Below are 26,078 nucleotides of genomic sequence, written 5' to 3' on the forward strand. Positions count from 1 at the left end.
GGGGTAGATGTGGACACGGCAAAGTAAGGACTTGGTGGGGACTGGGGTGGCAAGGGTGGAGGTTCAGGTGACCAGGGAAGCAAGATATACTAGGCTTTCATTTTTGGGGGGCCACCAACCAGCTCCCAAATAATGACATGGAGACTTATTAGTTTGAAAGCTTGGCCTAGCTTAGGCTCATGTAATACGAATAATAAAAATCCAGAGACAGATAGTGGGGTTCAAGCTGAAGGTCAGAGAAGCTAAGCAGTCAAACTACCAGAGAGCTCTTACCTCTACCTGGGCTGAGGTGATCCTGATCTCAACGTGACTGGAGACTAATTGCCCAAGACTGACTGAATGTCCTGCTCCTATCTTACATACCTCTCTAGTGCTGGAATTAAAGGCATGATCTGTTTCTCTTTTAGACTGATTCATTTGAATGTAGCCCTGGGTGGCCTTGAGCTCACAGAGATCCATCTGCCTCTGTCTCTTGAGCCCTGGGATTAAAGGTGTGTGCCACCACTGCCCAGCTTCTATGTCCGTGGCTAGCTTTGTATTCTGATCTTCAGTGGCTTTATTAGATAATAATATATCACCACAGGTTTCTGGCTAGCTCTTTTAACTTAAATTAATCTGTTTATCTACGTTTTGCCTTGGGCTTTTTTATTTTTCTTTCCTTCTGTATATCTTATTTTAATGCTTTTTCTGTCTGTCTGTCTGGTGACTGCCTGGCTTCTTGCCCCTGTCATGCCCCTCTCCTCATTTTCTCCCTTCATCTTCTCTCATTCTTCAGGAGCTTAGATTTCTCCTATTTATTCTCTCTGCCTGCCAGCCCTGCTTATCCTTTCTCTGCCTAGCTATTGGCCATTCAACTTTTTATTAGGCCAATCAGGTGCCTAGGGCAGGCAAGGTGAAACAAACACATCTTTAGATAGTTAACACATTCTTACACTGTTAAACTAATGCAGCATAAACAAAGGTAACACAGTGTAGTGATATCTTGTTTATACTCTAGCAAATAAAGCTTGCATGAAGATTAGAGGGCAGAGCTAGCCACTAGTTAATCATAGAGATCTGGAGGGTCTGTACAGAAAGAGAGGAAGTGGTATGGCTGGACAGAGAGAAGAATCCATAATTCGGGAGGAGACAGGAGCTCAGTCTCTTTTTGGCTGGAAGTTATTGAGGTAATGTGTGGCTGTGGTTTTCTCTTCCATCTCTCTGATTTTTCATCATTTCCTCCTATATCTGACTCTGGGTTTTTATTATTAAGACCTATTAGAACTTGTGCTACAACATGACTTTTACACAATTAAAGTAATATTCCACAGCATAAACAAATGTAACACATCTTTGCCTAGATAAAATAATACTCCGCAACAGTAGCAGGTAAAGATGGTTATATGGAGGGAGGAGGGATTCTTCTTCCCGGGAGTCCTGCAGAATGGTTTTCAGAGAGGGGCTTATTGATCTCTGCTGTAGGCCCTTGAAGGGTCCATCTGCTGACAACCAGGGCTTGGCCACTGTAATGGTTTGAAAGAAGATGGCCCTCAAACAGAGTGGTACTATCAGGAGGTATGGTGTTGTTGGAGGAAGTGTGTCACTGTGGGGGTGGGCTTTGAGGTCTCTTTTGTTCAAGCTTCCCTCAGTGTGACTTTCAGTCAACTTCCTGTTGCCTCTGAGTCAAGATGCAGGACTCTCAGCTCCATCTGCCTGCACACCACCATGCTCCCCGCCATGATGATAATGAATTGAACCTCTGAAACTGTAAGCTAGCTGCTTCAATTCAATGTTCTCATTTATAAGAGTATCCATGGTCATGATGTCTCTTCACAGCAATAAAAACGTACCTAAGACAGCCACTTTACCAATTGTGGACCACACAGACCTTCAACCATGGGAACAGGTTGGAATTTGCTTCAGCCCAAAGCAATATGTATCCAATTTGATCTGGGTGGCTAGGTTTACTGAGGGTGACATTTATCCTTGCCCAGGCTATCTGACAATCAAAAGTATGCTGGGAGGGCTGATCAACCCTGAATGTGGGCCATACAGTTTCACAGAGTGTTTGGAGATAATGCTTGGTGATAGGATAGTCATAATCCTCCTTGAATGTAGGGGGTAAAGTTTACCAGAATTCTTAAGAACACAGGTTAGAGGGCTGTTAAGCTTGCTAGTCTTATTACCCATATTGTGTAGTTGGGCCTTTTTTATCAGGATCACTGGCTCCCCAGTAATAACATGGAGGTTTATTATTAATTATAAAAGCTCAGCTGATGACCTAGGTTTGTTACTAACTAGCTCTTACAACTTAAATTAACCCATTTCTATTAATTTACTTTCTGCCTCATGGCTTTATTACTTTTACTCTGCAGTGCCCATGCTGCTTTCCTGCTTCCTCCTTTTCTGGCTTGGTGACTCTGCCTTTCTTCTTCACAGCATCCTCTGTAACTTGAAAAATAAAATACCCAGAGACTGATATTGGGATTCAAGCTTCAAGCTGAAGATCAGAGAAGCAAAGCAGCCAGCCACTAGCTCTTACCGCTCCCTCAGCTCAGACCAAAGAGGTGATCCTCAAACTGCTCCCAACCTCACTGTTTCTAGATTCACTCAGACTGCTATGCTCTTCTCAACATGGCTAGACACTAACTCTCAGCCTGAATGCAAGATCTGTGACCCTGATCCTGTCTTATATACCTCCCTAATTCTGGGATTAAAGGTGTGTGATCCCAGATCCTGAGATCACCTTTGTGTGAGCTGTTTCTTTTAGGATTGGATCAATTTCGTGTAGTCAGTGTAGCCTTGAACTAACAGAGATCCATCTACCTCTTAATACTGAGTCCTGGGATTAAAGGTTTGTGTCTGGCTTCTATGGCTAACTAGTATGGATGCTTTGCTATTTTGATCTCCAGTGGCTTTACTAATTCATAAAAAATATGTCACCATAGTCCTCCCTGCCCTGAAATCCTGTCTATTGGTCATTCAGCTTTTTATTAAACCAATCTGAGTTACAAATCTTCACTGTGTAAAAAAGATTATTCCACAACATTTCCCCCCTTTTGTCTAAATAAAAAGGATAGGCTTTAACTCTGACATATTAAAACTATAATGAATAGGAACAATTATCAGGTAAGAATTACATTTACAATGTCCAGTCCATTTGTATTTGGCATTTGGAGAAAATGCTGCATTATTTATCCATCTTGATGAGTTCAATGCTTTGTACATAATTTACCTTTTATCATAACCAAGGAAAGCTATAACTATGACTATCTAGTCTTCAATTCCATCATAGACACCAGAAGGATATATTACTTGAGTAAACAGGAAGTGCAGAGCAAGCAACTTCCAAAACTAAAAGAAATGACAGCAACAGCTGCCAGGAAAGTCACCCAAGGTTTGCAACATTGGGGCATCCATCTTTGTCCTACAGGCCTAGAATATCTGGCAGACTTTTTTGTGAAGCTAGAATTTTTGAAGGACTATCCTACCCTGTCTTGTAAAGTTCAGCAGTCACTTTTCTTTGTGTCTTGCTTGTCCAGTTTGGAAAGCATACTGTCAGCAGTTGAGGCAAGGGCAGTTTCCTTGACCAATTGGCTAGCTTTTGCTATAAAGAAAGCAAACTTCAATCAGAGGTTTGTTGATGCTCATCATCCTTTTTTTGAAGTAGATTGGTGCCACCAGGAGCAGATGTGTCTTATTGTCATGCAAAGCCTTATGTTATTAAAACATTTTAAACACCATATTCTGTAGGTATTTGATGTGCTTGAAGAACACCTATCTATCTAAAATATATCTCTGTATGACCTGGAAAACATACTTAACATGAATGTAAGTTTGATAGTTATAGATGACTATTAACCTGTATTTATTATCCTAAATAGCTTTTAAAGACTAAAACTTTACATAACTTTTTAAAATGAGGGACATAGGTACAAGAATAGAGCACATATACAGTATAACAAAAATAACCTTAAATTTGTATCAATACACAAAAACCCATACCAATGTAAAATATTTGAGGCTAGTGGTTGTTTAAAAGTAGACTCAACAATCCACCCTTTTAGCAGGTGGTGAAGGCACAGGCCTTTGATCACAGCACTTAGAAGGCAGATGCAGGTAGATCTCTGTGAGTTCGAGGCCAGCCTGGTCTATAGAGTGAGTTCCAGGACAGACACCAAAACTACACAGAGAAACCCTGTCTCAAAAAAACAAAACAAAACAAATCAAAACAAAACAAAATCCACCCTTTTATCTCATTATTTTTATACTATGTCCCCCTCCTTTTTCCTTTAGAAAGAGATCCTTGAATCTAACTCCCTTGTTTAGCTTTTTTCCTGACATGGCCAACCCTCCTAAATGGTTACAAACATCTATAACCCATCAAAGGACCAAAAGCCTTCTACCCTACCTTTTGGGAATGTGGGTGTTGTATTCTCTAGACTGCTTCATGTTGTATGGAGGTGCTGGCATCTTTAGGAGACCCTGGGACTTTTGGGATAACCATCAAGTCCTGGGACATTTAGCTGTATTATTTGTTGTTTAGTCTCTGTGAAGTGGTAAGGCTTATCTGAAGTCCTGGCTGGAGTAGTCTGTGAATCTGGACCATCTTAGCCAGCAGCCTTGAAGTTTTTCTGAATGCATAACTCTGAGGAAAGTGCAACAGAGACACTCTGAGATGCTCCATCACCAGAACCACCCATTTTCATTGGTGTCTGGTCCCCTTGCTCTGAAAACACAAACTTTGAAAGGGAGCATACATATCTGCATTAGCACAAGTATGGATGAGTAGTGTGCACAAGTCAGTTAAAGATGATTTTCTGTTTTCTGTTTGAACAGGTAAAAGGCATTTGTCAACTTTATAAGTTCATTTGAACCATATAACCGAATTGTAATATAAATCTCTATCCGTGTCATATGAAAAGATGGCTAGTAATAATAAGTCATGAGGACTCTGTAGACAACAAGATTTATTATGTCCATCTCAGAGATGTTCCCATGTCAAGGGATCAACTTGCATCACCTGTCTTGTAGGCTTTTTTGCTTCCTCCTCCATGTCTGTAGCTAAGATACTGAGGAGGTCTCACCCAGTCAAATCTGATCTCTCTTAATCTGGAAGGAATCCACAGCCTTTTGTTTCCACAACCAACCAACACATTGTCCAACTTCCATTTTGAAATTATGATTTTTTAAAAAAATATATAGGTTGGGTTAATTTAGTAGTTTTCATAATCCAATGTTTCTCATCAGCTATTGTTTTTGTACATTGGCATTTTAAAAAATTCAAAGTTAACAAAACACCATACAGGATCCAGACTCCCTGCGTATTTCCCATCCTTGCATGGCTTTTTTTTTTGTTACTTTACTCTCTCTTTAAAGACTTTATTATTTTTATAGTTATTTATTTTTTCTATGACCGCCTATACCCATTTTTTTGCTTAAGCTTACACACATTGTTAAACACACTGCAACCCGTTAAGAGGTTTTCCCCATTGCCTGCATGTATGTCTGTGCATCATGTGCATGCCTGGTACCCACAGAGTCCAGAAGAGGGCATGAGGCAGTTGTGAGCAGTTATGTGAATGCTGGGAATTGAACTCAGGACCTCTGGAAGAGCAGCAGTGCTCTTAACCACTGAGCCATCTCTCTAGCCCCCCAAATTTCTTCTTCAATGTCAAGTAACATACTGTGTAGGGGGTACGAGGTAGAAGGGATTTATACCTACTTTCCATCCAAAGGGCTGGAATAGATGTTGTTTATAGTCTGGTGATCGTTGCTGTTCTGTAGAGCAAGGCTTCACCAATTCCCCAGACTCCTGTATGAGTTAACTGTTTTCCTGTATGAGAGTTGCTGTGGTCATGATGTCTCTTCTCAGCGATAGAAACCTAAGACAGCCATTATATAACTTTGGTGTCTAACTTTGGGGACTGCTTCAGTTATCGAAGGTGTGCAACATACCATCCTGGATTTAGTGCATGATACGATTGTTTTATTTTGCTAATGAATCTAAAAAAATTGACCATGATGCCATGGGAACTGCTCATCTCCACATCATGGGCCATTATCTGATGTCACCTGGAAGCTGAGTCAGTCAGTTGTTGGGAGTGGGAATCACTTGAAGTTTGAAGTATTTAGAAGTTGGTTCAGTCTGTAGTTGGGAGACCCAAGGTTCTCAGTTGAGACACTCAGCTGTGGGTATTTGTTATGGTCCCCAAATTTATTGGCAGTGATGGCTGGATTCCAAGAGCAAGTCTCCAAAGAGCCAGTGAGGAGATGTACATTTACCACCTAGGTCTGAAACAAAGACTGTAGCATGACTAATAAAAACCCAGAGACAGGTATTGGGTTTAAAGCTGAAGACCAGAGAAGCAAAGCGGCCAGCCACTAGAGTTCTTATCTCTAGCAATGCTCAGACCAAAGGGGCGGTCCACTGAACCTCACACTGCTCCCGATTGCACTGCCACTCAGACTCACTGAGACTGCAATGCGTTTCTGTGTCCTCCCACCTTATATTTCTCTACCACTCCTGTCTCCACCTCCCTAGTGCTGGGATTAAAGGTATGAGCTCTGTTTCTCTTTTAGATTGATTTATTCTCATGTAGCCCACGATGGCCTTGAACTCACAGAGATCCATTTGCCTGTCTCCTGAGTGCTGGGATTAAAGTGTGTACCACCACTACCTGGCCTCTATGGCTATGGCTAGCTTTGCATTGTGACCTTCGGCAAGCTTTATTTGATCATAAAATATCACCACAAAAAATAATATTATTCTCATGGTCAGTAAGCCGACAGGAGCCTGAGGGACACCAGTGGAAGAGTGAAAGAGTTTTAGAGCTGCCATGTTGACCAGAAAGGAATACATAAGAAATGGAACAGCCACTCAACCCAGACCCAGAAAGACTGGCATTTCAAGTGATACTGTCAGTATACCTTAGCAGGAAACCAACAAAAACCTAATGTCTGAGTTTTCAGGATAATGCGAATGGAGCTGGTCTCTCTAGTTTGGTCTCTCTTCCCCACGAATATGATACATTTGGTTTTCTAAACAAAAGAAAATGCATTTTAAGAAACAAAGTATTGTTGGTGTCAGCTGGGAGCTCCAAATGATAAGAGGTAAGATATTGGTTTTATCATGTGTAGTGTTAGCAGTTCTGACAATTGGGCTTGCAGAGAATGCTCAGTGGTTGAGAGCACTTACTGCTCTTCCAGAGTACTCAGGTTCCAGTCCCAGCATCCGCAGGGTTGCTCATAACCAGTCCCAGGAATCTGATGCCCTCTTCTGGCATCCATGGACACTACATGCATGTGGTACACAGATATACATGCAGTTAAAACACCTAAAAATAAATTAAAAATACAATTCTGAAGATGAACTTATATTTTTCAGGTCACACTTCTGACTAAATTTAACTACCAATCTCATCACCACGGATAAGTCAAATTAGTTTGCCCCTGTGGGCGATTGAAATCAAGACACTGACCTCATTTTTTGGTTTGTTTTTGTTAAAAATTAGCTAAATTACTAAGCTCTGCATTTCTGAACCTTTACACTGCCCAACATAAATCTACCATGTACTAAGTATGAGGTCATAGTAGTTATGATTTTCATAATCTGTAATGTACATCAGGATCATTGTTTTATATAAAGGATAATACAGTTTTTGACAATGATGGAACACTTCAGGAAAGCCCCTGATTTTTGAATTTTGTAACTATAACTTGGCAACAAATGTTTATGATTTTTGTGCTTAAATACTTGCTGACATTCAAGGTTTCAGTTCAGTTCCCAAGTCTGTTCTGCAGCCCTGATCCATCAGTTCCTCTCCTTCCTACTTTCTTTTGTGTGGCCCTGTATTAAGTCTTACTTTGTGATAACCTCTTGGGTCTGCTTGGGTTGATTCAGAGCCTTGAACCACAACATTAATTTTGGTTGTAGTTTTTTTTTTTGAGTAAATTTTATACTGTTTTCTTCCCTTTTAAAAATATTTATTTTTAAAAGAATTTTATTTTACACACCAATCCCAGTCCCCTCTCCCTCCCATCCTCCCATTCCTCAACCATCTCCCCACCCCACACCCATCCACTGCCCAGAGAGGGAAATGTCTTCCATGGGGAATCATCAAAATCTGTCACATCATTTGGGGTAGGACCAAAGCCCTCCCCCCTGTATCTAGGTTGAGCAAGGTATCCCTCCATAGGGAATGGGCTCCAAAAAGCCAATTCATGCACTAGGGATAAATACTAGGGATAAAGCCCCACCCCACAAATTGACCAAGCCACCCAAATGTCACCCACATTCAGGGGGTCTAGTTCAGTTCCATGCAGATTCCCCAGCTGTCAGGAGTCAGTGAGCTCCCACTTGGTCAGGTCAGCTGTTTCTGTGGGTTTCCCCATCATGGTCTTGACACCTTTGCTCATATTATAAATCCTCCCTCTCTTCTACTGGACTCCAGGAGCTCAGCCCAGTATTTAGCTGTGGATCTCTGCATTTGCTACAATCAGTTACTGGATGAAGGTTCCTGTGATGACATTTAAGGTAGTCATCAATCTGATTACAGGGGAGGGCCAGTTCAGATACCCTCTCCACTATTGCTTAGAGTCTTAGCTGGGGTCATCCTTGTGGATCCCTGGGTTTCTCTTTAACCCCATAATGGTTCCCTCTATCAAGATATCTCTTTTCTTGCTCTCCTTCTCTGTCTTTTCCCTAACTTGACCTTCTCAATCTCTCCTGTACTCCTTCCCCCACCCCCTCTCTCTCCTGGTCTCTTCCACTACCACCATGCTCCCAATTTACTCAGTGAAAGACCGAAAAATATAGCCTAGCCTGATACTCACTAGCATGTATTTGAAAATCACTCTGTCCACACACAGCTCTGGGACAAAGAACATATGAAATGGTCGGTCATGATGACCAGTCTCTGGAAATTATTATTACTAGTTTCTATTATCTTCAACAACTGTCTGGTTTCTAAACATTGTTATGGGTTACCCTGCTCCAGAGCACCCAAGTTTTGAAAATAAGTATAAGTCACTCTGTTCCCAGAAAAACCACTAGCTGTCCCATAGCCTTGCAGGTGTAAAAACCAAAATAACATTCCAAACCCCTCGTGGGCAAAATTATAAGTTCAGTACCCAACCAATCAGTAAATGACTCATGTATGTTATAGCCAATCAATATGTTGTTATACTACTGCCTAGTGACCAAAAAGACATAAAAACTGCCTGCTTTGGAAACTCGGGGCCATTCTCTTCCCAGGGAATGACCCCAATGTATTGGAATAAAATCCTTTTGCTTTTGCATCGAACTTGTGTCCTGTGAGTGACTCTGTGGGGTGCATCTCACGGAGTTGGACTTCACTTTTGGGTCCAACACTCAGGAGATCTTGTCTATTTCCCCTTATTGGGGGTGTCCATGTATGTCTCTCTTAGGGTCCTCCTTTTATCCTGGCTTCTCTGGGGTTGTGGATTGTAGGCTGGTTGTCCTTTGCTTTATGTCTAGTATCCACTTATGAGTGAGTACATACCATGTTTGTCTTTCTGGGTCTGGGTTACCTCACTCAGGATGGTTTCTTCTAGTTCCATCCATTTGCCTGTGAATTTCAAGATGCCATTTTTTTTAACACTGAGTAGTACTCCATTGTGTAAATGTACCACATTTTTTAAATTCATTCTTTGGTTGAGGGGCATCTAGGTTGCTTCCAGGTTCTGGCTATTACAAATAATGCTACTATGAACATAGCTGAATAGATGTTCTTGTGGTGTGAGTGTGCATCCTTTGGATATATGCTCAAGAGTGGTATTGCTGGGTCTTGAGGTAGATTGGTTACCAATTTTCTGAGAAACCGCCATACTGATTTCCAAAGTGGCTGTACAAGTTTGCACTCCTACCAGCAATGGAGGAGTGTTCCCCTTATTCCATGTCCTCTCCAGTATAAGCTTTCATTAGTGTTTTTGATCTTAGTCATTCTGACAAGTGTAAGATGGTATCTCAGAGTTGCTTTGATTTGCATTTCCCTGATGACTAAGAATGTTGAGCAATTCCATAAGTGCCTTTGGCCATTTGAGATTCTGCTGTTGAGAATTCTCCATTTTTTAATTGGATTGTGTGTGTGTGTGTGTGTGTGTGTGTGTGTGTGTGTGTGTGTGTGTGGTGTCAAGTTTTTTAATTCTTTGTATACCAGGCTGGCCTTAAACTCACAGTGATCTGCCTCCTGAGTGCTAGGATTAAAGGCATGTGCCATCACCACCCAGATATGTACTGTATTCAACAGTGGCTGCATCATTTTTCAGCCAACATTGTGGTAAGTGTTTATACCTCTTTGTATCTTTGACAAGAACATTGACTTTAGTTTTTAATACTAATATATTTGCATATTTTATACACTTTGTATTTTGTCTCCATCTATGTATATATGTGTGCCATGTGTGTGTTCTTGAGGTAGTCAGAAGTGAGTGTTGGATTCCCTGGAACAGAGTTATCAAAAGGTTGTGAACCACCATGTGGGTGCAGGGAACTGAACCAGGGTCTTCTGGAAGAGCAGCCAATGGTTTTTCTTTTTTGTTTGCTTGTTTTTTTTTTTTTTTTTTTTGAGACAGGATTTCTCTGCATTGCTTTGGAGGTTGTCCTGGAACTTGCTCTGTAGACCAGGCTGGCCTTGAACTCACAGAGATCTTCGTGCTTCTGCCTCCTCAGTGCTGGGATTAAAGGCGTGTGCCACCAACGCCTGGCTACGCCACCAATGCCCAGCACAGCCAATGTTTTAAACTTCTAAGCCATCTCTCCAGCTCTATCTTTTGCTTTTGTTTATCTATTTGTTTTTTTACTATCTTTTGTTTTTGATAGTAGCTATCTTTTTTTTTTTAAGATATTTTTTATTTATTATGTATACAACATTCTGCTTTCATGTATATCTGCACACCAGAAGAGGGCACCAGATCTCATAACGGATGGTTGTGAGCCACCATGTGGTTGCTGGGAATTGAACTCAGGACCCCTGGAAGAGCAGTCAGTGCTCTTAACCTCGGAGCCATCTCTCCAGCCCGATAATAGCTATCTTAACATGGCTGTGCTCCTGTATTGTGGTTTTGATTTACGAAGTCATTGACAACTTATTTTCACTGAGCATCTTATATACCTGTTGGCTATTTGTTTGTCTTCTGGGAGAAATGCTTATTCAGGTTCTTATTTAATTTTTAGATCAAATTGCTAGTATTTAGTTGTGTGAGTTCCTTAATGTTTTAGAGATTACCCGAGTTTTGATGTATAATTTTCAAACATAACATCTGATTTTGTGCCTATGTTTTTACTCTGCTGCTGTTTCTTTTGTTATGCATAAGATTTTTAGCTGGATGCTGCCTCACTTATCTATTTTTGCTTTGTGGTTCATGTATTTTGTGTCAGCCCTTGATTCCATTGCCCACACCAAGATCAGGAATATTTCCTCTTATTTTTTTTGTGGGCTTTTATCATTTTGCATCTTATGTTTAAGTCTTAAATCCATTTTAAAGATTTTTTATTACTTATGTGCATGTGTGTGTGTGTGTACATGTGTGTGTACACATATGTGTGGAGGTGCCCACAGATACTGGAAGAAACAATTGGATCCCTTTCAGCTGGAGTTAAAGGCTGTTGTAAGCCACTGAACAGGGGTGCTGAGAACTGAACTGCGGTCCTCTTGAAGAATAGCAGGTGCTCTTAATATTTGAGGCATCTTTCCAGCCCTTAGTCTTTAATACATTTTGAATTAAATCCCCCCACCAAGTATGTATGTGTGTACATGTGTGTACAGGAGTATGTGTGTGTGTGTATGCATGGAGAAGCCAGAATTCAACTATCAACCTGCTCTTCCCGAGGTCCTGAATTCAATTCTCAGCAACCACATGGTGGGAACCATCCGTAATGAGATCGGGTGCACTCTTCTGGCCTGCAAGCATACGTGGAGGCAGAATGTTGTATACATAATAAATAAATAAATAAATAAATAAATAAATAAAATCTTTAAAAAAATTCTGAGCACTGTGGTGAGTTTTCATTTGGCTTAGCAACAACAAAATACAAAAGAAAAATTCTACATGTCGCCAACTATAAAGCTTAAAACATTATTATTATTATTTTTTCCATTCATAACCTGGTTGTACAATAAGGAAACTGGAGCCCACAGAGCTGGGGAGCCTTTTCTACTATTACATATGGTTCTATTGGTAAAGCAAGCCCAGAATTATAAGAACATCATATGGACAGTGTTTAGTCTTTAGATTTGTCGATACTATGTTCTCATATTGGATATATTAATTTTTAGCAACTTACAGTTTTTTTCTCTGAATAATCACAATGATGATGCTTAGTATGAAGTACATGAGTTAATCTATCCAAATAGGTCTATAATAGCTGCCCAGCTCGGCTTCTCTCCATTCCTGCCCAGGGCATAACATTGCTTTATGTGATACAGCTTTATTTTCAGAAAGACAGAAGCATGCATTTTTCTCTGGAAGTCAAATCAGACTTAAGATATCAGACCACGTGTCTCCAAATGCTAAGGACATTCGTGCTCTATGCTTGTCATTCCACCATTACCTTATTATAATTAGTTGGTTTATTTGTTGTGAGACAGGATTTTCCTATGTAGTTTGTTCTGGCTTCCAACTTGCAATCCTTCTGCCTCCCGAGTACTGGAATCATATGATCACACCCATATGCCTGGAATCTTCCTAATTAGTAATAGCATCCCATTTCACTTTCAGAAGTGCCTTGATCTAAACAAACCTCAAGATCACCCTCCCTAGAACTTTCTCAGTGCCTTCCTCAGAGCGTCTTTCAGTTCCTTGTTCCTCATACTGTAGATCAAAGGGTTTAAAATGGGCGTGATAAAAGTGTAGACCACAGACACCATTCTGCCCATCTCAGGAGAGTAGCTGGACCTGGGGGACAAATATATAAAACTGGTACAGCCATACTGCAGGAGGACCACTATGATGTGAGAAGAACAGGTAGAGAAAGCGCGATGGCGCCCTTCGGCAGACCGGATCCGTAAAATGGCTGTGATGATGAAGACATAGGAGACAGAGATCAGAGATAGGGGGATGCTTAGGACGATGAAGCTGATGATATACAGGGCAGTCCTGTGAACGTGTGTGTCTGCACACGCCAGGCGCATGACAGCAGGCATGTCGCAGTAGAAGTGGTAGATCTCATTGTTATGGCAGAACGGGAGATGGAAGATTAAAATAGTCAGTGGCAATGACAACAGAAATCCCAGCACCAAGGATCCCACCATCATCTCCACACACAAGGACCAGCTCATGATGAGTGTATATCTCAGAGGATAGCAGATTGCGACAAATCTGTCGTAAGCCATGACTGCAAGCAGGACACAGTCAGCTCCACCCAAGAAGACAAAGAAAAACATCTGGGTGCCACAGCCAGTGATGGAAACAGGTGTTTTGCCCATAGAGAGAAGATTTACCAGGGCCAGTGGTGCAATGGATGATGTATAGAAGATTTCCAGAACTGCTAAGTTAGCTAGGAAAAAGTACATGGGGGTGTGGAGTGAGTGGTTAATATGGACAATCACAGCAATTGTGGCATTTCCACTGAGGCTGGTCAGGTACATCACTAAGAAGGCCACAAAAATCACTATTTGCACCCCAGGGTCAGGTGAGAATGGACGAAAGAAGAATTGGATCCTGGCTGTTTTGTTTATTGTTTCCATGGGAGTGTACAAGACCTACCTCAAAGAGAAATGACAGCAGTCTCAAGGTATCTCTCATTGAATATGATATCCCCCAAATCCTCCATTTACTGGTAGATAACCTTCCAAGGCACCTCAGCAACAGCATGCATAGTTTATTTCATAGGAGTCCACAGAACAAATGACCTATACATTTGCCATCCTCTCATCTCACTTTCTTTTCTCTCCAGGTACCAAAGACTGAGAAATCCTCAGTGATGGGAGCTTTGATGACATCTGAATGCAGTGTGTACGTAGAGGAGTGCCCCAAAGTATGTGCTGAACAAAACAATGAATAAGACCAATTTATAGTTCAAAGCTGCAAGATAGAGAAACAGGATATTGATTCATTCTATGAAAATTAAAAAACGTTAGAACTATATAGGCAAATGTGCATCATAATTTAGAGAGAATTATGCTACTGGCATTTTATGATACTCTATCATATATCTCTTGTGTTTTTCAAACCTAGAGTCTTTATTGTTTCATTTTGCTTTGGTTGTTGTTTGTTGAGAAAGGTTCTCCTGTAGCCCAGGATGGCCTCAGACTCACTATGGAGCTGAACCTGGTCTTGGACTTCTGTCCTTCTGCCTCCACCGCCTGAATGCTGGGATTACTGGTGTGGACCACTATTCCCAGTTTTATGGCATACTAGTGTTTCATACCTGCTAGGTAAGAACTCTACCAAGAAAGTTGAATCACTGGCCCTGAGTCTGCCTTGTTTTTCTTTTTCTTTTTGTTTAATTTATTAACAGCCAAAGGGCATTCATGGGGCTCTGTTCCCATGGTATGATTCATAACCAAAGAGGGAATTTTCTTCTTTTTTAAAAACTATTTATTTATTATGTACACAGTGTTCTGCCTGCATGTTTGCTTGCAGGCTGGAAGAGGACACCAGATCTCATTATAGATAGTTGTGAGCCACCATGTGGTTGCTGGGAATTGAATTCAGGTCCTCTGGAAGAGCAGTCAGTACTCTTAACTTCTGAGCCATCTCTCCAGCCCCCATGCCTTGTTTTTCTTAACAGGATGATTTCTAGTTCTATTAACTTTCCTGAAAATGTGACTATCTTTTTATTGCTTAAATGTCAATCTTCATATACGTCTGCCAATTATTTTAATCTTTCTTGAACCTCACTGTTCTAGTCCAATTCCATGTTGACACTGAAATAGTCATGTTTGTACCATGTGATTTAGTCTAATCTGGGTCTTGCTTCTAACTCCATACACTTCCACTCTCAATCTCCTCTCTTCTGCATAGTCTAAAGTTCATCCAATTTTTCAAATTCTAGGTTCTGTTCTTCTATGAAACTACCATAGAGTACTGTAGTTCAAAGTTCTCCTTCTGAAATTATTTATGACTGTGATTTAAATGACATTACATTGCCTCTTCTTGTATCATTATCTTGTATCATATATATATATATATATTTATAATTTGGTACAGGACATATAATACATATAACATAATTATATGAAATACACACACACACACACACACACACACACACACACACACACACACACATATATATATATATATATATATATATATATATATATATATATATTCAATGCAGGGTTTCTCTTTGTAGCCCTGGCTGTCCTGGAACTCACTCGGTAGACTAGGCTGGCTTCGAACTCAGAGATCCGCCTGCCTCTGTCCCCCAAGTGCTGGCATAAAGGCATGGGCCACTACCACCCAGCTCCCAATTATATTTTTTGGTTTTCCCAAATTGGGACTGGGTTCTGAGGTCAGGATTTTGTTCTTATGACAAATAGGCATGATGAAATATGTTTTATTAAGAATTTTCTCACTTAATCCATAACAGTACTTCAGTAGGCAAATATAATTGACATCAAACCAATCACAGGTGGAGACACCCACAGGAGATTAAGGAAGTCAGGAACTCAGAAAAGCATAACTTCCCTTTCCTCTTTCTGTCTCTTTCCTATGCATGCTTCCCTGACACTCTTGGTTTCCTTGCTCTTTCTCTTGACCTCTTATTTAGTCCCCCTTTGTCATGCTGGTGCTCTTCTGCTGTGTGACTGACCTTCATTGCAGAACTTAACTCTAAATTAAGAAAGTTAGTGACATACAAAGGTGGGAGAGGCACAACGTAAATGACATGTAAATGAAATAAGGCGTGGCCCAGCACTTGAACACCGGCTTTTCTCTCATTTCACTATCCCACTCCCATTCTCAAGAACACATTCCCTTTGTCAATAAACTGTCTTTATGTTTATTTCTAAACAAATAAATAGGAATAAAGAAAGAAAAAGAAGGTCTTGCAAATCCAGAACAGTAACACAGGAAAGCCATGGTTTGATCAATTTGGTTACACAACATTTCTGCCTTACTCTTCATCTGTTAAGTTGCTTTATTGAGTGGTTGACTACAGTTCAGCCTTAGGAAGAACTCTGGGTGGTCATTGTGGGGAAAATACAGCTAAGATAAAGCTAAGGACAAAAATGTTAAGCTACAGTGTTTTTAGACTCAAGATACTGCCACAACCTAGACTGTGACTTATCCAGTAAGGTCTCCCCACCAATGCAGCAGAAAGAACCTCTGTTCTTTGTCTCCTGATGATTGAGGGGAAAGTATTTGTCTAAAGGCTATGTTGTTTCAGGGCAGAGGGAGAGTGGTTTAATTTATCCTTCATGAGTGACAGAACGGTAATGAAGAAAAGAATTCTCTGTGAGCTAGGACCTGATGGCTTGTTCGATGCCCCAAGAATTTTCATTAGGTGTCTAGGATTTGAAATGCATGCCTCCTGGTTGCTAAGATTCTAGTTCAAAACCCAGAACAGTATCTTGAAATTAAAGCTAATCCACACACAATGAACTACCTAGTTCACTGGGACTCTAGAGATGAGAGGTCTCAGTGGTAGCTTCTATCATGTTCTCTCTAGCCCTCTTAGGCTCAGGAAGTCCCCTTTTAGGCAAAAATGTACCTAATTTCAAGTCAGTTGTGTTTCAGTGACTATATAGGTTTCATTTCCTTACAAAGCCTAGAGAAAAGGAGAAGACAATCATTGCAAAATATTGCACAATCCAGGATACTTCACTAAACAAAATAGAACCCCAAGCATCATAATGCTGGTATATCACCCATCTTAATTTCTTTATGAAAATGCTTCACACTCATCATTTCCCCTCCTACCTGGAGATGAGGCAAAACTGTAAGTTAGGTCATATATGGAAGCAGAGTTAACTTTAGCATCTATGAAGAGATTTTGCCATTGCAACAAAAAGGCAATCTAGAAGCAGCCTTTGAAACATGATCCAGAATGTTTAGACACAGAATTCTTTTTTTCTATTTTTTAAATAGAAATTTAAATTAGAAACAAGCTTCTTTTACTTGTCAATCTCAGTTTCTTCTCTCTCCCCTCCTCCCCTGCCCCCGCCCCCCACCGATCCCCATCCCAACTCCTTCCCAGACACAGAATTCTAACCATATATGGCAAAACAATGAGTCAAACATTGGGCAATTTGAAAAGGCAGAGCTCTAAACAGTGCTGATTTCATTTTTCACATAAGAATTGAGGCAACAATGAATACATGCATCCTTACCCAGTTGGAATGTATTATGCTCTAGGATCTAAACGGTACAAAGCTGTGTTCCTAGAAAACTGAAGTTACAGGATCTTCTAAAGATCATTTTTAATTTGAAAAATTGGGGGCAATAATTTTTATATCAAAACAAACATTGGTTTGTTTGTGGAACTTTGGGAGGATAAAAACTTTAAGACTTTAAGTAAATGTTTTGTTTTTTTCCCTGGTGGCTGATGACTAAATTCTTAGTGTAAACTATCTTGCTGCTGACTAGGGCACTTGAATGCAAAGGTTTTAGGAGCATTGGTTTAGAGCATTGATTAATTATCACCTAGTGCAAGACACCATTCCCCAAAGTTTTCAAGTCCGGAATCTTCACTTGAAATAGCTCCTCTCTTACTATTTTTAAAGAAAACAACTAAAGTAGCAGGCAATTTCTTCTGAGACAGATACAGCTCAGAAAAAAACTCCCAAGTGGCCTCTCCTTTTTAAAAAGAAAGATAGTTTATTATTATCTTTTGAGACTATTCACCAGCATGAACCAAGAACAACAGTTTACAAGTTCTTTGCTGGTCGTTTCACCCATGTAACAGTTGGCTCGTGGCCTCAGAAACTCCTAGATGCCTGTAGAGAGAGACTTCTGTAGGTCACCCAGTCTATCTCTTCAAGGAAGAGAGTGTTTGATTTGTCCAACATTTATAATGGATCAGTTTGAAAATAAGTCATTTAAGTACACAGTATGCTAAAGGAGACTCAAAGATGACAGAGATGCCATCTCCTCTATGGGATCGATGGGGCAACACCATTTGCCAATATGTTTGCATAATCCCACCCAAACATTTCAAGAGAAAATCTCAGTGGCTTTAGGGCAATAAAACCACCTTCTTGATTATATAATGTAATTCCAGCTCTCTCTCTCTCTCTCTCTCTCTCTCTCTCTCTCTCTCTCTCTCTCTCTCTCTGTGTGTGTGTGTGTGTGTGATATGTATGTTCCTGTATATTATATAAATTTTGGAGTGATGTTTCCAGGGGACATGGCAGAAAGTAGGCTATGATGGAATTACATGGGATGTGTTAGAATTCCATCTTTGTTACTTAACTACTTTTGTAATCTTGTAAACCAGTTTACCTTATCTCCTTAGACTAGCATCTCACCTATTTCTAAGGCTATAGCATAGATATGGACTCACCCTAGTGGGGGGAGTAAAAGACTAGTTTGCTGATTCTGATTATGAGATGAGCAGAGAAGAGGGAACAACACCATAACCATAATAGCCGGGGCAAAAGCTCTGCCTGCAACACAGCACATGGTAGCTTCAGGAGACACACTGGCTGCTGCTGTCAGAGAGGAGCTGCTGAAGTCTAGTTAACAGCAAGAGAGGACAGGAGGCTGGGAAAATGGAGATAAAACAAATTGAACCCTTCTGCTATTCATTAGCCTGTTTAATTATGCTTTTGTTTTATAATGATCTTGTTAGAAAAGGATTGATACAATTTTGTTTCAGTAAAAATCCCTTTATCTTTCTGGCCTCAGTTTTTGTAAAACCAAAAACACAAGATCTTCCCAAACAACAATAGCAGCAGCAACAGCAGCAGCAACACTACAGGTTTCAATGTTAGATGCATTCAAACAAGAACTATTGTAGCTATGATGCTTAGGTTGACCTGAAATTATAGAATAGGCTGAAGTGCTGGGGTTAAAGGAGTTAACCTCCAGGTTTCAGCTGTGGCATTCTTGAATAACAGTTATGTATGATTTGCTTAGTTTTGTTTATTTGTTTGTTTTGTCAGTAGCATCTAGAAATGAAGGAGAAGCAAAACTGGATCCTTCTACTGACAGCATGCTCCTGAAGTTCAACCATAGCAGTATCCAGGCAATTTTTTTAAAATTTATTTATTATGTATACAACATTCTGCTTCCATGTATATCTTCACACCAGAAGAGGGCACCAGATCTTATAATGGATGGTTGTGAGCTACCATGTGGTTGCTGGGAACTGAACTCAGGACCTCTGGAAGAACAGCCGGTGCTCTTAACCTCTAGGCCATCTCTCTAGCCCGTATCCAGGCAATTTAATATGGTTGACATGATATGTTTACAAGTGAACCATGAAGCTATCACATAAAACATGTAACTTTATTGTTGATGTATAATTTAAAAATTATTATTATTATTATTATTATTATTATTATTATTATTATATGTATGGGTGTTTTGCCTGCATGAATGCATGTGAACCATGTGAATGCCCATGTGAGGGCAAAAGAGGAAGTTAGATTCCCCTGGAACTGGAGTTATAGATGTGAGCCACCATGTGGATGCTGGGAATTGAACTTGGCTGCTCTGGAAAAGTAGGCAGTGTTCTTAATTGCTGAGCCATCTCTTCAGCCCCTCATATTTTTTGAATGAAGAAACTAGGGTTTGAAAGTTTAACTACCTTGCCCAGCTGATAAATGACAGGGCAGAATTTAATGCTTAAACCAACCTGGAATTAAGTCTATCATAAATAAATGACAGCTCATTGGACAATGTACTAGGTGCAGAATGACAGCTGTCCTAGAGAAGGGAAGTCCTTTAATTCTAATTTTGATTTTTTAAACTAAAAAACTATGCCACTGTCAAGTAGTGCACCACATGCATCCCAAAATTATGTTGATTTTCAGGCTAAAGAGTTGGCTAAGTGGTTAAGAGTACTTGTGGCACCCATATGACAGCTCATAACCATTCGTAACTCTAGTGTCCTAGAGAATCCAATGCCCCTTACTGGTTTCCATGGTCATCAGGTATGCACACGATACACATACATACATGCAGGCAAAATACCTACACACATAAAAATAATAAAAGTAAGTAACCAAAAAAACATGCTGAGTTTGAAACTCTATTTCCTTTCCGATCTTCTTTCTCTTTCATCATCCACTTACTTAATATTTATTTTCATGAATAATTTTGACAAGTCTCTCTCTCTCCCTCCCCCCCCCTCTCTCTCTCTGTGTGTGTGTGTGTGTATGTGTGTACATACATTACATACATCTTGGGGAGCGAGTGATGTTTCCAGGAAAATTCACACACACACACACACACACACACACACACACACAGAGGGGAGGGAAGAAGAGGGGATGGAAGGAGGGAGGGAGGAGGACAGGTTCTCACTGTTTATTTCTGTCTGGCTTGGAACTTACTATGTAGACCAAGCTGGGTTCAAACCCACAGAGTGCAGCCTGCCTCTGCCTTCTAAGTGCTAGAATTAAACATGTGCATCACAACACCTAGCTTTATTTTAACAAACATTATGGAAACTTTATCTTATCTTTCCTTTTTTTTTTTGTTGAGACTTTATCTTAAACAAGGTCTAACTCTAGTTTCTGGGAAAGAAGAGTTGAAAAAACGATAAAGCTCAACATTGAATGCAAAAGACAGTAAAAAGCACACCAGGCAAATCTAGCTGAGGGCTGCTCTAAAAGGACAATGTGCTGTGGTTGCCAGGCATTTTTGTCTCTTTGCAGCAATGCCTTTTTAACAAAATGTGTGCTGTCACAGTTGTTTTTTAATTCATAAGGGAGATTCATGTGAAGAAAGCTTCTGATTATTTATTTTTTAATATAGCAAGTGTTTTCTATTTTCCACTGCTGTGAAATTAAAATTGGGGATATTTTTAAAAAGTAGAGAACTCCTTGAACACATTAATATTTCTGTTTCAGGGCTGATTTAGTGTTGAGCATATATTATCTGACTTAGGATTGTGAACTCTTGCTCTTTGGGAACAGAAGCTTCTCTCTGCCTGGCATCAGTTTGACAAGCACGGTTTTATAGTTCTTGAGTTCCTGAAAAGCTTCCAGATATCAAATGCTGCTTCTGAGAAGGAACTACACAATGGCCTTCTTTGCAAAGCTCCACACAACTTTTCCCTGGCCAATGGTTACCCAAGCGTTGGCATGATGGATGGCACAGGAGTTTTCTAATATAAAATCTGAGATAAGGGATGAGATTCTTACCTTTTGATGGACTCCTTTGGAGTTCTATACATTATGAATTTACAAGAATCCTTGACAAAACTCTCAGAGCTCAAGGGGTGTGCCCCAAGGCTTTTGTGTTCTTGCAAAATCTCCAGGCTGCAATGCTGACCACTTCCAGATCACACGTGTTGCTAACTGACAGCACGATGGTAAAGCATTTAAAAACCAGACATAATTCCTATCCCATTAGTACTTCTAAGTGTACATTCCATTCTATCATTTTCTTTGTTTAAGGTGACAAGTGACTTTTACTTATGACATCTTTGTAGCTTGAAGTTGTGCTAGTATTCAGACTTGAAAGTATTATTAAACAACAATCATAACTACCTTGGCTAACAAGCCATTGTTGGTCCCCTGAGATGACTGAGGTCAGCTTGGGAAGCATAAATTGGCAAGATGAAAAAACACTACCCAAGAGTTAGGTTGCATCAGGGCTATTCCACTGGTACAATTTCCCTAAGGACTGTATTTTAGTTAGCTTGCTCATGTTTTCAGTGATGAGGTCAGTTGGGGGGAAGAAAAATTACTGTTTCCACTCAGTTTACCTGAAAAATCATTTGTTTGGCTATTGTTTTTAAAGGTTTAAACTGGTTAGATTACTTTTCAAAATGGGGTTTGAGGCAATGTACAAGAATGGCTAAAAGATCAGACAGGTCTTGTGATGGGGAGATGGCTCAGTTGGCAAAGTGTTTGGGAGTTTTGATCCCCAGTACCCATGTAAAATGTTGAGATAAAGCACTTGTGCTTCCAGCACTGAAGGTGGAAGCAGTAGGATCTTTGTTGCTGACCAGACAGTCTAGCTAAATTGAAAACCTTCTGGGTTAGAGAGAGATGCTGTCTCAGAAAATAAGGCACTGACAAAGGAAGGCACCTGATGTCAACATCTGGGCTACACACACACACACACACACACACACACACACACACACACACACACACACACACACTATAAATATTACAAAAAAAAAAAAGAAACCACACTGCTATTTATCCACACTATTTTGGGCAGAAATTAAGTAGATCATCCACAATGGGAAATGAAATAAGAGGACAGCAAGCAAAGACTTCAAAGGAAATAGTTCTAGGGAATTATCATCAGGTTCAGATCATAAAACCTTGAGGAAAACTTGATAATAATCATGATATCTGACATGCAACTTCACTTTCTCAGAGTATCACACAAAGGCATGAGATAAAGGGGTCTATAATAAAGACTGAGGCTATCACACTTTGATCAACATCTCCCAACAGATTCACATCATTCCAAGGACATTTTGTTGTTGTTTTTTTGACACAGGGTTTTTCTGGGTAACAGCTCCAGCTGTCTTGGAACCAGCTCTGTAGATCAGACTAGCCTCAAAAGTCACAGAGATCCACCTGTCTCTGCTTCTGGAGTGCTGGGATTAAAGATGTGAGCCACCACTGCCCATCCCATGCACATCATTGTAAAAGTTAAAAATGAAATTGGGTTATTCACATTTTCTCTGACATAGCTACGGAGCTGTGCTCTGTAAGGGGAAAAAGTCTGGAGATGAGACCACACTAAACAAAGTGACTATTTTCTTCCATGAAGTCACATTGTGTAAAATGCTATTTACTTACTCAGAGTGTTTGTGACTGTAGTGAGTTCATACTGATACTGGAAGATTTCTGGGATGGAAAGGGTGTACAGGGACAGAAAGGTAGACAAGCACTGGACCAAAAGACAATGAAGAATTCACATGGAAGCCCCTAGTTACATTTATTGGAATATACTCTGTTTGTATGTTCAAGTGACTGAATTCATGGTAGAAACATGTCACTCTACTGTCCAGCACAAAGTTTACTGCCTGGTAATGTAAAACATCTGCTTTGGAAACTTCAAGAAAATACACGAAACAATGTATAACTTTGTTAGAGAAATGGATTTATTTACTCAGAAAAAATGAGGGCTCAATGTTTGACTTGTCTCTTTCATAATAAATCCAAACTATGACAAAGTGTTGAAGTCAGATACATGTACACATGCACATGCCAAGATGGTCCCCGATTTATAATGGTTCAAATTATGATTTTTCAACTTATGATAGTGCAATAGAGGCTAAAAACAAGTTGAACAGAAATTTGAAATTTAAAGGTTTGTTTTTTCCCAGCATGATACTCTTGTGCTGTGAAACAGTAGCAAGAAACCACAGAGTCCAGCCAACTACAGGACTGTGAAGGAAAGCAGCTGCTTCTGTGGTCTGCCAGGTACTGAATTCAGTAAAATGTCTGCACAGTCAGTGCTTCACTACAAACTAGTTTTTATGATAGTTGACTCTGTCAAATAGTAGGCAGGACAGACTGTAGCCCAAAGGTTGTGTGGCTGGGTTTGTTTCCCACTCCCTCCATTGAAAGTCCTGCCTGGTTACAAGAGATGGTTAGTTTAGGCTATGCATCCATCACTGTTAGAAGTCTTAGTCATCCTTTTAGATTCCTAGGAATTTCCCTTGCTCTGGGTTTCTACTTGACCCGGAAATGCCCTCCTCCTTCCAGTCATCTCTTTCAGTACTCTTTCCATCCATTCACTCTGTAACCTGATATCTCATGTTCCCATCTCCACCCACACCCAATTCACCTATGAGATCTCTTCTACTTTCCCTATCCCAGGAGATCCTTGCATCTCCCCTTAGGACCTCATTGTTACCTAGTCCTTTTGGGTCTGTGGATTGTGGCATGGTTATCCTTTACTTTACAGGTAATATCCACTTATAAGCAAGTACATTTCATGTTTGTCTTTCTGGGTCTGAGTTAGCTCATTTAGGATGATTTTTTTTCTAGTTCCATCCATTCGCCTTCGAATTTCATGATGTTATTGCTTTTAACAGCTGAGTAATACTCTGTTGTGTAAATGTACCATAGTTCCTTTATCCATTTTTCACTTGAGGGACATCTAGGTTGTTTTCAGATTCTGGGCATTATGAATAAAGCTGTTTTGAACATAGTTGAGCAAGTGTCCTTGTGCTATGATTGAGTTTCCTTTGGGTGTATGTCCAAAAATAGTATATCTGGGTCTTATGGTAGGTTGACTCACAGTTTTTTGATTTCCAAAGTGGCTGTACAAGTTTGCATTCCCACTAGCTATGTCGGAGTTTTTCCCTTACTCCACATCCTCTCCAGAACAGGCTTTCATTTGTGTTTTTGATCTCAGCCATTCTGACAGGTATAAGATGGGATCTCAGAGTCATTTTGATTTGCATGTCCCTGATGACTAAGGATATTGAGCATTTATTTAAGTGCATCTCTGGCATTTGAGATTCTTCTGTTGAGAATTCCCTGTTTACATCTGTACCCCATTTTAAAATTGGATTATTTGTTTTTTTGATGTCTAGTTTCTTGAGTTCTTTATATATGCTGGACATCAGCCCTCTGTCTGATGTCCCATTCTGCAGGCTGCTGTTTTGTCTTGGTAGTGTCCTTTGCTTTACAGAAGCTTTTCAGTTTCGTGAGGTTCCATTTATTAATTGAACTTAGTGTCTGTATTACTGATGTTCTTTCCAAGAAGTTGTTTCCTGTGCCAATTAATTCAAGGCTATTTCTTACTTTCTCTTCTATTAGGTTCAGTGAAACTGGATTTGTGCTGTGGTCTTTGATCCACTTGGATTTTGTACATCGTGATAGATATGGATCTATTTGTATTGCTTTAATGCTGACATCCGGTTAGACCAATACCTCTTGTTGAAGATGCCCTCTTTGTTCCATTGTATAATTTTGCCTTTTTTTTGTCAAAAATCAGGTGTCCATAGGTGTCTGGATTTTTATCTGAGTCTTTGATTCAATTCCATTGATCCACTTGTCTGTTTTTATGTCAATACCAAACTGTTTTTGTTACTATAGCTCTGTAGCAGCGTTTGAAATCAGGAATGGTGATAACTCTGGGAGTTCTTTTAGTGTTCAGGATTGTTTTTAAGGTTTCCTGGTATTTTTTTCCATATGAAGTTGAGTATTGTTCTTTCAATGTCTGTAAAGAATTGTGTTGGAATTTTGATGGGGATTGCCCTGAATCTGTAGATTGCTTTTGGTAAGATGTCCGTTTTTGCTATATTAATCCTACTGATCCTTGGGTATGGGAGATCTTTTCTTCTTCTGAGATATTCTCCAATTTCTTTCTTCAAAGACTTGAAGCTCTTGTCATACAGGTCTTTCACTTGTTTAGTTAGAGTTACCTGTTGTGGAATAATCTTTTTGTACACTGTGAAGATGTATCATTCTGAATTGTTTAATAAAAAGCGGAATGGGCATTAGCTAGACAAGATTTTCAGGCACACAGGACACTAGGAAGAAGAATGGAGAGTTGCCAGCCAGATGGAGAGGAAGCAGCATGGGCAGTACAGAGTAAAAGCAATAAAACCATGAGATAGATGGCAGGTTGATAAAAATGGGTTAAGTTGTAAAAGCTATTTAGTAAGAAGCATAAGCTATCGGCTAAGCTTTTATAATTAACAAATCTTCACATCATTCTTGGGGAGCCAGCAGCCAACTAAAAGGTCTGAATACAGTTACCCCAAGATATTTTATATTATTTGTGGGTATTGTGAAGGGTGATGTTTCCCTGATTTCTTTCTCAGTCTGTTTATTGTTTGTATATAAGAGGGGTACTGATTTCTTTGAGTTAATATTGTATACAGCCACATTACTGAAGATATTTATCAGCTAAAGGAGTTCCCTGGTAGAATTTTTGGGATCACTTATGTATACTATCATAGCATCTGCAATAGTGATACTTTGACTTCTTCCTTTCTAATTTGTATCCCTTGTTCTCCTTTTGTTGTCTTATTC

General features: G+C 39.9%; 1 protein-coding gene across 1 annotated transcript; it reads right to left on the reverse strand.

The window, feature by feature from the left end:
• Positions 1–12,758: 12,758 nt before the first annotated feature.
• LOC100758429 (olfactory receptor 10V1) lies at positions 12,759–13,688 on the reverse strand. The gene has a single exon (XM_027406816.1). The coding sequence runs from the start codon at positions 13,686–13,688 to the stop codon at positions 12,759–12,761; it is 930 nt and encodes a 309-aa protein (XP_027262617.1).
• Between the last annotated feature and the right edge of the window lie 12,390 nt (positions 13,689–26,078).

This window comes from Cricetulus griseus, chromosome 3 (assembly GCF_003668045.3).
Source record: "Cricetulus griseus strain 17A/GY chromosome 3, alternate assembly CriGri-PICRH-1.0, whole genome shotgun sequence".
In the NCBI taxonomy this organism is placed as follows: domain Eukaryota; kingdom Metazoa; phylum Chordata; class Mammalia; order Rodentia; family Cricetidae; genus Cricetulus; species Cricetulus griseus.

What these genes read in the sequence shown, in the direction of transcription:
- LOC100758429 (XM_027406816.1), bottom strand. Translation starts at nt 13,688, where the DNA reads ATGGAAACAATAAACAAAACAGCCAGGATCCAATTCTTCTTTCGTCCA.